The sequence below is a fragment of the Coregonus lavaretus genome, assembly GCF_964263955.1.
Source record: "Coregonus lavaretus genome assembly, chromosome: 8".
In the NCBI taxonomy this organism is placed as follows: domain Eukaryota; kingdom Metazoa; phylum Chordata; class Actinopteri; order Salmoniformes; family Salmonidae; genus Coregonus; species Coregonus lavaretus.
Genome location: NC_139995.1, coordinates 34,290,842 through 34,305,142, shown reverse-complemented (window position 1 = coordinate 34,305,142; position 14,301 = coordinate 34,290,842). Strand labels below are relative to the sequence as shown.

Below are 14,301 nucleotides of genomic sequence, written 5' to 3'. Positions count from 1 at the left end.
CTAAGTGTGTCTTTTTGAGAATGTTACTACATACATTTCTGGCCAAATGTATTGGCACCCTTGCACTTTTCTTAAATAATTCTCAATTTCTTCTAAAATAATAACCAAAAGTTTATTTCAATTTCAACTTATTTGAGAAGAAATTGGGAATTATTTAAGGAAAGTGCGGAAGGGTGCCAATATATTTGTCCGTAACAGTATATCCAATGCTAAACTTTGGGTAATGTTTCACTTGGCCTCAGGTGTGGGCTCCTTCCTGCTTTACTCTGTTCATGAGGGCATCCGTGGCATCCCACTGGACCCCTCGGACAAGTCAGATGCTCTGGTGCCAGTGTCGGGCACCTCCCTGGCCGTGGGCATAGACTTCCATGCAGGTATGGATACACACACACACAGCCACCTTGGAGAGAGGGGTTTTCACACTATATATAACCAAAGTAGATCAGTAGTGAGGAAAGATATCATGAATATATGCTGAATCCAGACAATATGGTAGATTCATTCCACATTAACCTGTTAATGAGTGTGATAGGTATAGTATATATACTGTACTGTAATGTACTTTTGCGATGACCGTCTCCCCTCCAGACAATGACACTATCTACTGGGTGGACATGGGCCTGAGCACCATCAGCAGAGCTAAGAGAGACCAGACCTGGAGAGAAGACGTGGTCACTAATGGTATAGGCAGAGTGGAGGGCATCGCTGTGGACTGGATCGCTGGTAAAGCACACACACACGCGCATGTACATACCAACTCGTACTGTACAAACACTCACACATTCGCACCTATCACAGACTCACGTGTGACACACTTCACAGCTTTACAGAAGAGAGATGAGATTCTCATTCTGCTCACATCCTCACCTCTGCAAGGTCAGAGAGGGAGAGGTGGGGAGAGGGAGATGGAGAGGTGGGGGAAAGAGAGATGGAGAGGTGGGGGAAAGAGAGATGGAGAGGTGGTGGGGAGAGGGAGAGGTGGGGAGAGGGAGAGGGAGAGGTGGGGGAAAGGGAGAGGTGGGGGAAAGAGAAAGGGAGAGGTGGGGGAAAGGGAGAGGTAGGGGAAAGGGAGAGGTAGGGAGAGGGAGAGGTAGGGGAGAGGGAGAGGGAGAGGTGGGGAGAGGGAGAGGGAGAGGTGGGAGAGGGAGAGGTGGAGAGGGAAAGGGAAAGGTGGGGAGAGGAGAGGAGAGGAGAGGAGAGGAGAGGGAGAGGTGGGGAAAGAGAGAGGGAGATAAAGGCAGAGGGAAGGGGAAGCTAAAAGAAGAGGAGAAAAATAAACCAAGAGGAAGAGGGGTAGACCCAGGAGATGGGAAGAAGCCCAGAGGTGCCTGTATAGCCCAGGTCACATGACAGGGGTGTGGACAGAGCGAAGCCTTACTGCAGTATGTGTAATGAACACTGCAGTATTCCATCAACCCTCTGAGGTTACGCTGGGAAACCCCTTTTACACCCCAACACCAACCCAACAATAATGACTGCATTCTCCATTAGCTTAGTTGTATTTAGATGTAGTGTTATATACAGTGGCAATATACATGTATTTACCCCACAACATACAGTAACCTTCCGCAGAACTCCTGAATCAGTTAGACTATTGTGGTTGATCCCATTGAAGCTCTTGTACTGTAAAACATGTTGATTGTTTAAAAGACACTGTAGCTAAAGTGTGACAGGTCTGTATTATTGTTGTATTGAGTGTTGGTGCTCTGTCTTGACCCTCCATAGGGAACATCTACTGGACTGACCAGGGCTTTGATGTGATTGAGGTGGCTAGACTGAATGGATCCTTCCGCTACGTGGTCATCACCCAGGGCCTGGACAAGCCCCGTGCCATCACTGTCCACCCAGAGAAAGGGTGAGGACAGTGGGGGGAGGGGGTAACCCTAACCTCTAACCTCTGTTAAATGGAGGGAAAGAGAATAGTGACCTCTCTCTTACTGTGTATATATTTGTGTGTGTGTGTTTACAGGTATCTGTTCTGGACAGAGTGGGGTCAGTACCCACGGATCGAGAGGTCTCGCCTGGACGGTTCTCAGAGAGCTGTACTGGTCAACGTCAGCATCAGCTGGCCTAATGGCATCTCCATAGACTACCAGGTATGGTATAACACACAAACTCTCTCTCTCTCACACACACACACATATACAGTGCTATGAAAAAGTATTTGCCCCCTTTCTAATTTTCTCTACTTTTGCATATTTGTGATACTGAATGTTATCAGATCTTCAACCAAAACCTAATATTAGATAAAGGGAACATAAGTGAACAAATAACACAACAATTACATATTTATTTCATAAACAAAGTCATGCAACACCCATTTCCCCTGTGTGAAAAAGTAATTGCCCCCTTACACTCAATAACTGGTTGTGCCACCTTTAGCTGCAATAACTCCAACCAAATGCTTCCTGTAGTTGTTGATCAGTCTCTCACATCGCTGTGGAGGAATTTTGGCCCACTCTTCCATGCAGAACTGCTTTAACTCAGTGACGTGTGGGTTTTCAAGCATGAACTGCTCGTTTCAAGTCCTGCCACAACATCTCAATTGGGATTAGGTCTGGACTTTGACTAGGCCATTCCAAAACTTCTAATTTGTTGCTTTTTAGCAATTTTTATGTAGACTTGATTGTGTGTTTTGGATCATTGTCTTGCTGCATGACCCAGCTGCGCTTCAGCTCACAGACGGATGGTCTGACATTCTCCTGTAGAATTCTCTGATACAGAGCAGAATTCATGGTTCCTTCTATTAAGGCAAGTCATCCAGTTCCTGAGGCAGCAAAGCATCCCCAAACCATCACACCACCACCACCATGCTTGACCTTTGGTATGATGTTCTTACTGTGGAATGCAGAGTTTGGTTTTCACCAGGCATTACTGGAACCATGTCGTCCAAAAAGTTATACTTTTGAATCATCTATCCATAGAATGTTCTTCCAAGAGTCTTGATGATCATCCAGGTCCTTTTTGGCAAACTTGAGTCAACTTTTTGGACGAGATGGTCCCATTATGCACATCAATAAGGGATCATAGTTTTACTGAGTATGCCAAACATTAGGAACACCTTCCTAATATTGAGTTGCACGCCCCCTTTTGCCCTCAGGACAGCCTCAATTCATCGGGTCATGGACTCTACAAGGTGTTGAAAGCATTTCACAGGGATGCTGGCCCATGTTGACTCCAATGCTTCCCACAGTTGTGTCAAGTTGGCTGGATGTCCTTTGGGTGGTGGACCATTCATGATCCACATGGGAAACTGTTGAGTGTGAAAAACCCAGCAGCATTGCAGATCTTGCACACTCAAACCGGTGTGCCTGGAACCTACTACCATACCCTGTTCAAAGGCACTTCAATATTTTGTCTTGCCCATCACCCTTTGAATGGCACACATACACAATCCATGTCTCAAGGCTTAAAAATCATTCTTTAACCTGTCTCCTCCCCTTCATCTACACTGATTTGAAGTGGATTTAACAAATGACATCAATAAGGGATCATAGTTTTCACCTGGTCAGTCTGTCATGGAAAGAGCAGGTGTTCTTAATGTTTTGTATACTCAGCGTATATACACACAAACACACACAGAACTCACTGTCTTGCGATGTGTGTGTGTGCAGGAGGGTCTTCTGTACTGGTGTGATGCTCGTACAGACAAGATAGAGCGTATCAACCTGGAGACCGGAGAGAACAGAGAGGTGGTGCTGGCAAACAACAACATGGACATGTTCTCTCTCTCTGTGTTTGAAAGCTACATCTACTGGAGTGACAGGTCCGTGTCCATCGGTCTGTCTGTCGGTCTCTCTCTCTACATGTATCTCGCTCTCGCTCTCTGTGTGTGTGTGTGTGTTACATTCACTCCTCCACTTATTCATTGCATCTATAATTCATTCACAATCGCTCTCTGTCATGTCACCTTCCTTCTCAGTCGTTGTCTCTCACTTGTTATTTTACTTAGTCTGTCTCTCTCCCTGATGTCATGTCTCTCTCTCTCTCTCGCTCCCCCCTCCCCACTCCCTCCTCTCTGGCCTGTCTTAGGACTCATGCCAATGGCTCCATAAAGCGAGGCAGCAAAGACAACGCTACAGACTCTGTGCCCCTGCGCACTGGCATCGGAGTACAGCTCAAAGACATCAAAGTGTTCAACAGGGCCAGGCAGCAAGGTGGGCAGGAGCCATGTACTGTGGATGTGTTAGTTTAGAGAGTCTACTCAAATGTGGCAATAATGCTGTAGTTTGGCCAGTAACCGAAAGGTCGCTGGTTCGAATACCCAAGCCGATAGGTGAAAGATATGTCTGTGTCCTTGAGCAAGGCACTTAACCCTAATTTGTTCCAGTGGCGCCATACTACTATGGCTGACCCTGTAAACAACACATTGCCCCTACCCGGTGTGTGACAATAAAAAAATATATATAATAATTATAATAGACTTATTTGATATACCTAACCCATTCAATATGCTTTTATTAATCTTGCCATTTAATTTCATATTTGAACATAAAATGATCTGCCTACTTAATTGTCCCATCCCCCAGTGAATATGAAATATGTTTCTCTACACAGGAACTAATGTGTGTAAGGATAACAATGGAGGGTGCCAGCAACTGTGTCTTTTCCGTGGCAACGCAGATCGTACATGTGCCTGTGCTCACGGTATGTTGGCTGAGGATGGACGTGGTTGCCGTGACTACGACGGCTACTTACTCTACTCTGAACGGACTATTCTAAAGAGTGTTCACCTATCGGATGAAAATAATCTAAACGCTCCTATAAAACCATTTGAGGACCCTGAACACATGAAGAATGTTATAGCTCTGACGTTTGACTACCGTGGAGGAGGGAAAGGAGCCAATCGCATCTTCTTTAGTGACATCCACTTTGGGAACATTCAGCAGATCAATGATGATGGTTTGGACCGCAAGATGGTGGTGGAAAGTAAGTTACTCACCCTCCTCTATATTCAACGCTCTTATTCATACAATCTGTTATCATCCCCCTAATCCTATAGCAATCAATCTCCTCTCTTCCCTCATAACCCATACTCCATTGATTTACCCTGTTGTGAATGTGATGTGATAAGGCCAAGTGAATGTACGTAAGCACTAGTTAATCAGGTTATTTGACTTTGAGAAATGTGATTAAACGTTTTCCCACCGTTAGACGGTTCTCTCACCCAATTAGTGAAGTATCATCTTTCATCCCTCCCTCCCTCCCTCCCTCCCTCCCTCCCTCCCTCCCTCCATCCTCCTCCTCCACTGAAAACAGACCCTCTGTGGTGGTGATATACAGCAGACCCCTCAATGAATATCAGTCTCCAGGAAGAAACAGCAGGGGTTTCTAAAAGAGAAAGTCCTACAAAACTTGTTTTGGACCTCCAACTGATAAACATGACAGGAAAACCTTGTCACAAACTCTATTCGTTCTTTGAGTCTGGAAAACAAAGTGGAAAGCTTTCATATCTACCTCAGTTTGGGAACACACTGTACACAACAACATAACCCAGACTGAGGCACAGATAGACCTTCATTCTCTTCATCTCAGAAGAACATAACAGAAATAAAGAACATTTGGCGGAAGAATGGCATTACTGTTACTGTGTACGATCACTCACATCCTTTAAAAAACTCATTTTTACTAGCAGAAATGTCTTTCTCCAGGATGTCTCTGTTCTCTGCCATGTCCCAGGAGGCTCTCTAGACAGAGGCCTTCGATTCTCACAGTGTTCAGATCCTCCTTTACTTCAAGTGCTATCCCTCAGTTGAACCTTGGAGCTGAAGAGCTTCATACCACAGCTTAGTGTTATAGTTGTGTATCAGGGAGATTTGGGTAGAAACGGTTTTGTAGTTGTAGAGCTGTTTTTGTGCCGTTCTCAGACATGAGATTTTCAGTCCCCATAAAGTACAGTCAGGGCGCAGGCGGGGAGTGTGCATAATTATTAGGCAAGTTGTATGTTTGAGGATTAATTGTATTATTGAACAAGGTAGGTTGCAGTTCTGGAATATGACAGCATTGGAGGATAATGGGTTCCTGGTAGCTTCATTTTGATTCTTCTCAAATCTTTGGCAGTTAATTTGCGTCTTTTTTTCTCAACACGGTTCTTGCGACCCTGTTGACTATTTGCAACAAAAAGTTTGATGGTTCTGTGATCACGCCCCAATATTTTAGCAATTTCAAGAGTGCTGCATCCCTCTGAAATACTTTTTACAATTTTTGACTTTTCAGAGTCAGTTAAATCTATTTTTTGGCCCATTTTGCCTGAGGAAAAGAAGCTGCCTAATAATTATACACACCTTGATATAGGGTGTTGATCTTCTTAGGCCACACCCTCCCTCATTACACAAATACACATGGTATGCTTAAATCAAATAAGCATTCCAGTTTATACAGCTTGGAGTTGGGAAATATGCATAATAATGATGATATGGTCAAAATACTGACTTGCCTAATAATTGTGCACACAGTGTAGTGTTGAGCTAGCCGCCGGGCTCTCCGTCTCTCCCCAGGATTCCTGCTACGTCCGACCTCCGCTGACAGTGGAGGCCGGCTGGGTCTGTGTTGCTGAGCTCTAAACACTGGATGTCTCTGTCTCCTGTCAGCTCACGTCAGAAAGCTTCTCCGCATGACGTCTCAATCAGTTTTCTACTGCTAAGCAATCGACAGTCTGCCTATTCAAAGCCCACAGGAAGGAATTTCTGGAGAGATAGAGGGAGGGAGGGTGCTGAAGGAAGGGGTCAATCACAATAAAAAATGTGAACTCTTGTGTGGTCTGTACTGTACGGCTTTGACAGTGAAAACCGAGGGAGATGGGTTGGTCTGTTGTCAGTGGGAGGACCTGTTCTGGACAACTAAAGCTGCTCAGAGTTTGTCACCACACACACACTCACTCACTCACTCACTCACAACATGAGAAATCCGGGTAATTATTGACATGTGGCCTGAGAGCACACACTCAGCTGGGGTGTTGTGGTCTGTTATCACAGCCAGATAAATGCCATAAAATGTGTGTGAAGCTCAGGATAAGCTCCTGGATAAGCTACCAAGCTCCTCCATTTCAGCTCCTCTGTAAGGCAGCACACAGAACAGAGATCTACTGCAAAGAATGGTGTGAAGAAACGAGAAACGAGGATGTGAGAGTATAGTCTTGCGGGCTGACGATTTATTAAAAGCACCGAAGAGAGAGGAAATTGAAAGGGAGCTGATTTAGTGTTGCACTTCATACATTTTTTAAAATGTTGATTTATGAGAGGGGTAAACCAGGGGGAGTTATTTTAAGATCGCACACCTTTGCTCTGCAATCCAGCTTTTAGGTCCTTAGCTCGGTTTCGTTCATAATCTTTCACAATAGGCTGGCAGCCAGTCCATGACTCATGTCTGGGGAGTTGAGATGGAGAGATGTAGGTGAAGTGCAGAGTGTCCCACCTTGTGTTGAACCTCCCAGAGACACTGGCCAGACCTGTGATGTACTTTGTGTTTTCACACTTTCAGCCAATTTTTTGTGAACTCAGTCTCAGTGCGGTTCGCTTAATTTTTTGTGCAGTGTAAACTCTCCAAAGGAACTCCGACGACTCAAAAGAGCCCCCGAAGCGAACCGAACTGAGATCATCTTGAGAGGTGGTCTGAATTCTGTCCGCTTGAATTCCATGGTCTGGTTCCCTTTTTTAGGGCAATGTGAACACAAAGCTCCTCAGGCTCATTTGTCATTATTCCCAAACACACACTAGACTACTGCAACACAACACTGTTACCCCTGCCATAGGTAGCATGGCGGGAGGAGCGTTGGGCGCTGGATCGAATCCCCGAGCTGACAAGGTGAAAATCTGTCATTCTGCCCCTGAGCAAAGCAGTTAACCCACTGTTCCCCGGGCGCCGAAGACAAGGATGTCGATTAAGGCAGCCCTCTGTACCTCTCTGATTCAGAGGGGTTGGGTTAAATGCGGAAGACACAGTTCAGTTGAATGCATTCAGTTATATAACTGACTAGGTATTCCACTTTCCCTAACCCCTCACATTGATTGTGGTCCTCTGTAGCTCAATTGGTAGAGCATGGCGCTTGTAACGCCAGGGTAGTGGGTTCAATCCCCGGGACCACCCATACGTAAAAATGTATGCACACATTACTTTAAGTCGCTTTGGATAAAAGCGTCTGCTAAATGGCATAATAATAATAATAATAATAATAATAATAATAATAATAATAATAATAATAATAATAATAATAATAATAATAATAATAATAATTGGTGCCACATAAGAGAGAAGATGATGATGTACAGGTTTGCATAAAAAACGTGTGCTGTTTTTGGATATTGATTACCGATTGTCAAGGATGCACAGATACGTGTGGAGTTTATAGTTTGAGATTATTTGTTTACAATATGTGATCAATAGGTTAAGAGCACTTTATAAGCTGTTTATTCCATTGTGGGATTTGAATAGTGTGAGAAGACGACAACATATTTGGTGAGAAGAGAATCACAACAGGGTACAAAATCTATTCTAGCTCTTAAAGGGGCACATTTGGTGTACAATTTACAATTACAGCATTATTTAATCTGCAGTTATTCTTCTGCTATTTATTCACGTAGCAGTGTGAATGCAAAGTGGACACAGACCACAAAATAGGTGAAGTGAACTAGCAAAAGAGTTGAGTCATTCAAAGGCAAGGGCAGTGTGAATACAAAGAGAACTGAGTTATTTTGCTTTAAAGAGGACTGAGATATGTTCTTTTAAAAAGGACTATATGTGAAAACACCCTTAAATCATTCCAGTCCCTCTGTTTCTCTGGGATAACAAGCAGGTGACTATTAGTCTTTTGGCAAAATGAGTTGTGCATGACTGTGTGTTGTGTGTAACTCCAAAGTGTCCTTGGCAGATGTGTTTGTGTCTGTGTGTGAGAGAGTGTGACTGTGCGTGTGTCTCCACCACCAGAGCAGCAGGTCTCTCCCAGTCTCTCTCTCTCCCAGTGCAGCACAGTGTGTTCCTCCATCTTGGCCAGCTCTCCACTCCTCAGTCTCCTCTGCTCTGACCTGGGGTGTGGTGGGCTTGGCTGGGGTGGGGTGGGCTGGGCTACCTCAGCCAGTTACTCATTAGAAGGCTGTGGAGCAGAAAAATGCAGTGAACATTCTCAGTAAAAAAGAGCAATGGCATGGGATATGCTGCTAGCTGTTAGCCATTTCTGTCATGACCTTTTGGAAAGCTGTTAGTTGGATGAAAGCCTTAGATCAGAGTGTTCTAGATCATTACCAGTGGCCTGTCATGTCCTCCGTACGTAGTCTCTGTACCTCCTCTGCTATGGCATCCTGCTCTGCTCTGTATGGTCTGCGCTGTCCGCCAGCTCTGTGCTACTGCCAGTCATGTCCTTTTAACATGCAACTGGGGTTGATGTGTGTGTTTGTCGCTTCTCCTCCCTCCCTCCGTCTCTTTCTTTCCCTGCCCTTTTTTCTCTCTGTTCCCACCCCCCCCCCCCCCCCATCTCTGCTCATCCTACCTCTTTCGCTCTCTCTCCCCTTCTTTCCCCCTCTCTCCCTATTAGATGTGGGTTCGGTGGAGGGCCTGGCGTACCATCGTGGCTGGGACACTCTGTACTGGACCAGCTATACCACCTCTACCATCACCCGCCACACAGTGAACCAGAACCGCTGGGGCGCCTGGGACCGCGACGTCGTGGTCACCATGTCTGGAAATGACCACCCCCGGGCCTTCGTACTGGACGAGTGTCAGAAGTGAGTGTCTCTTGGACCGTAATGGTCATAAATCGCAATGTTACAAGTTTCTGACCCAGATCATAGGGTTTTAATTTATATGGATTTGATTAGTCTTTATTACATTGTCAGGTATCTGATGCTTGACCGTTGCAGTTAATCTGAAACTAGCTACTGTTCCCATATTCCCATATACTGATCATTATCATAAGGTTTTGAATGGATTAAAGGGGCCGTATAGATAGCTTAGCTTTACTGTAAGTAGATTTTCATTGATTTTCTCACTGCCTCTCTCTGGATAGTGTTTAACTAATCAAATCATGCACCACTTTGGAATCTTAATATAATCTGGTCATTTAGCAGATCCATTGATCCAAAGTGACAAAGTTAACTAATATATTCAGTATGCTGTATACAGTATGTGGCCCATGCGAGAAGCTATAAATCTGGTGTTGGAATGGAAGCACCATGCTTAAACCAATTGTGCCATTTGAATCAGAAACCCATCACTGTCGTGGACGTTTACACACATCTGCATTATATACTCAAGTTCCCTCTTGTGTTGTCACCCACCAGCCTGATGTTCTGGACCAACTGGAACGAGCAGTCCCCCAGTATCATGCGTGCCACCCTGTCTGGTAACAATGTACTGGTGATCATCGGGAGTGACATCCGCACCCCAAACGGCCTGGCCATAGACCACCGTGCTGAGAAACTCTACTTCTCCGACGCCACCCTGGACAAGATCGAACGTTGCGAGTATGATGGCAGCCGGCGCTATGTGAGTGACACACACACACAGACACAGAGATTATGTACACACAAAAACCCACCCACACTCACAAAGCCCACTCATTGGTTTAACTTTCCCTGCTGCCCCCTGTAGGTGGTGTTGAAGAATGAGCCAGTCCATCCGTTTGGCCTGGCGGTGTATGGGGACTACATCTTCTGGACTGACTGGGTCCGCAGGGCCGTCCTCAGGGCCAACAAATACGTGGGCGGAGACATGAAACTCCTCAGAGCCGACATCCCCCAGCAGCCAATGGGCATAGTCGCTGTGGCCAACGACACCAATAGCTGTGAGTTCTAAGGAAAGAGGTTGGGGTTTGGGTGGATGTTTTTTTTTGGAGGGGGGGCAGATAAAGGAGTGGGTGATTGGGGGGTTGGCGGGGGCAAGCAGAGTGATACACACACACACACACACACACACATACCTGCATACACACACACACACACACCTGCTGCGCCACCAAAGTTAATGAGGTGCCAGAAGTAATCAGAGAGTGTGACACAGCTGAGAGGAGCTCCATACACCTGAGAATCCACTGCCCCATCCATCACCCTGTACACACACACACACACACCCCATCTTCTGTTCCAACAGTTCCATGCCACCTCGTCCAGTTCAATTCACACTTGTTCATTTCAGTGAGCTTTCAATCTCCCTCTTTCACTCCAAATCAATGGCTCTATCTTTCTTAACCCCCCCCCCCCCCATACACACACACACACACACACACACACACATTCTACCTCAACATTGACTTCCTACTTGCCTACGTCCTCCCCACTCTCACTCACAACACACACAGTGAACCCGTGGTAATTGCAACAAATCCTATTTAGATTGTGTCAGTTTATATTAGACTCAAGTAGCAGGAGAGCTGTGTTGGTTTCTGAACACTGTTTGTGTGTGTGTGTGTGTGTGTGTGTATGTATGTGTGCGTGCGTACGTGTCGAATGCATGTGCGGGAGTGTGCATGCATGTTCTAACCCTCTCTCTCTGTGTGTAGGTGAGTTCTCGCCTTGTCGGTTGAACAACGGAGGTTGTCAGGACCTGTGTATCCTGACCTCAGAGGGCAGGGTCAACTGTACGTGCCGTGGCGATGGCGAGAGGAAACTGCTGGAGGACAACACCTGCGTTGGTGAGAAAGGGGGGAGGAGGAGACGAGAGCGGGGAAGAGGGAATAGGGAAGGGTATGGAGAAATGAGAGAACTAGTGCATGGGGAGGGAGAGTGGATGAGAGCATTTTGTCATGTCATTACTGATGTAAGAACAGCCAATGGTGCTAATGTTTCAAGCCTACTTTGGAACATTCAGCACTAAAACCATGTTATTTTTATGATGGTGCAGTTAAGTGTCTCTTTCCCCTTCTCCTTTTCTCTCTCTCCATCTCTATCAGCCCTGAACACCACATGCAGCAGTGTAGATGAGTTTGAGTGTGGGAACGGAGACTGTGTGAACTACTCTCTGACCTGTGATGGTATGGCCCACTGCAAGGACAAGTCAGACGAGAAACAGTCCTACTGCGGTGAGTGAGACAGACGGGGACATTGCTTTACAGTACCTCTATAAGCCATAATGTAATGTTTCTAATGATATCTTCTCCTGCCCCTCGGCTCCAGCTAACCGTGTTTGTAAGAAGGGCTACAGGCGGTGTGTGAACGGCCGGTGTGTGGGACACAGCTCCTGGTGTAACGGACAGGACGACTGTGGGGACAACTCAGACGAACTCTTTTGCAACAGTAAGCAGTGCTAGCTATCTCATGCAGTGTACCCTCTGGGGGCTAGTTTGTGGTGGTTTTTCTGTGGACATTTCGTATGTTTGTGTGTAGTATTTCACCAGTGTAACGTGTGTGTGTGTGTGTTTCAGCCACCCTGTGCACAGCAGAGCAGTTCCAGTGCAGAGACGGACGCTGCATCACCAACTCCAGCAAGTGTAACCAGGTGGTGGACTGTGAGGACGCCAGCGATGAGATGAACTGCTGTGAGTCACCTTGGACGCCAGACGAACCTTAGAACCTAGTTTCAACTAAATCTAACAATAGTTTCAACTCTAACCCAGACCTAACTCTTGACTTGACTCAACTCATGAAAGACCACAGACTAATCTTTAGACTAGACTCAACTAAATCTAACATCAAACGTAACTCTAAACCAGACTTAACTCTAGACTACCTCAGTCAGGATTGCGCTGTATAATGTCACCTTACAGTTAGATACGATGCTAAAGCTAATGAACTAGATTAGTTTTTAGACAGACTTTATTAGACTCACTGTGTAACCTCTGCCCTCTGTTCTGCAGCCACCGACTGTTCCAGCTACTTCCGTCTGGGGGTGAAGGGTGTGATCTTCCAGAAGTGTGAGTTCACCAGCCTCTGTTACACCCCCTTCTGGGTGTGTGATGGAGCCAACGACTGTGGAGACTACTCTGACGAGAGGAACTGCCCAGGTGAACACACACATGCGGATGCATGCACACACACATGCACACATAGATGCCGCACACACACAAAGATAGACACTTAAACACACGCACAATGAGCTGCAACATCTCAAATGTTTCCTGGGTGTTGTCCTTGTGGACTCAGTGTATGTCATTAAAGCAGCCAGCTGCTGGAGGAGCCCCCAGAGTTTACATTAAAACACAAACATTTGGACTCTTCAAAATCAAATCAAGCTTTATTTATACAGCACATTCAGACATGGAATGAAATACCACCATATGCTTCACAGGAAAAAAACAATGAAAATAAAAGCTGAAATATTTACTACACAACAAACATAAGATAAATAAACAAAATAATGACAAAAACAGAACGAGCAAAGCTGAAAAGATATGTTTTAAGATCTCTTTTAAATATGTCCACAGTTTCAGCCCCCTCAGGTTCTCTGGCAGGCTATTCCAGATGCTGGGGGCATAATAATTAAATGCTGCCTCTCCATGCCTCTTGGACCTAGGCTTTGGGATAGTTAAAAGGCCAGTGCCAGAGGACCTGAGGGACCTACTGGGTACATAACCTAAAAGCATGTCTGACATGTATTGGGGTGCACAATCGTGGATTGATTTAAAAACCAATAGAATAATTAATTCTAAAACTCACAGGCAGCCAGTGCAGAGACCTTAAAACAAGTTTGTGTGCTCTCCGTCTGGTCTTGGTCAGTACCCGTGCTGCAGCATTCTGTATGTTTTGCAGTTGAACAATGGCTTTCTTGGGTAGACCAGACAGGAGAGCATTACAGTAGTCAAGCCTGCTTGTAATAAAAGCATGGATGAGTCTCTCTGTATCAGCCTGAGAGAGAAAACACAGCCATTAACACAGCACATGTGTTGCATCTATTAAACTCTTTAAAATACAAGATAAGTGCGAAAAGTAAAGAGGGACCAAAGATATTACACAACTGCAAAATTCGAAAAATGGATTACAAATATAATTGTTTGTCTGTCAGTAAACAAGACAAATATGCCAATCTATTACAAACATGCTACTCTTGCCGTGAGTTTCATATATCTGTTTATTTAGTGCCACTCTACTTTAATATTACTATATTAACCACTCTGTCTGTCTGTTTGTCAAACAGACCGGAGGAAGACCAAGTGCTTTGCTCCATTCTTTGCGTGTCCCAGTGGTCGCTGTATCCCTATAAGCTGGACCTGCGACAAGGAGAACGACTGTGAGAATGGAGCTGACGAGGCCCACTGTGGTCAGTTCAACTCAGCTGCCTTTTTACTGGATTCACTGCTAATATTCATGGTCTTTCACCACACATTTCTGACTGACTTTCATTCTCTACATCGCCCCACCCGCTTTGCTTTCTTGCCCT

General features: G+C 45.4%; 1 protein-coding gene across 2 annotated transcripts in view; it reads left to right on the top strand.

Annotated features, from left to right (window-relative positions):
• LOC311133845 (low-density lipoprotein receptor-related protein 1-like) overlaps positions 1–14,301 on the top strand; it is a gene marked incomplete at its 5' end in the record, with an annotated part of 189,959 nt that overhangs the window by 129,355 nt on the left and 46,303 nt on the right. For both annotated transcript variants that reach the window (XM_084167441.1, XM_084167442.1), the window contains 16 exons: positions 243–374; positions 589–723; positions 1,726–1,855; positions 1,970–2,096; positions 3,615–3,766; positions 4,033–4,157; positions 4,558–4,929; positions 9,527–9,716; positions 10,272–10,476; positions 10,582–10,774; positions 11,489–11,620; positions 11,879–12,007; positions 12,102–12,221; positions 12,350–12,463; positions 12,782–12,928; positions 14,059–14,181. In XM_084167441.1, coding sequence (XP_084023567.1) covers positions 243–374; positions 589–723; positions 1,726–1,855; positions 1,970–2,096; positions 3,615–3,766; positions 4,033–4,157; positions 4,558–4,929; positions 9,527–9,716; positions 10,272–10,476; positions 10,582–10,774; positions 11,489–11,620; positions 11,879–12,007; positions 12,102–12,221; positions 12,350–12,463; positions 12,782–12,928; positions 14,059–14,181 — 2,526 coding nt within the window. The remainder of the gene's footprint in view (positions 1–242; positions 375–588; positions 724–1,725; positions 1,856–1,969; positions 2,097–3,614; positions 3,767–4,032; positions 4,158–4,557; positions 4,930–9,526; positions 9,717–10,271; positions 10,477–10,581; positions 10,775–11,488; positions 11,621–11,878; positions 12,008–12,101; positions 12,222–12,349; positions 12,464–12,781; positions 12,929–14,058; positions 14,182–14,301) is intronic.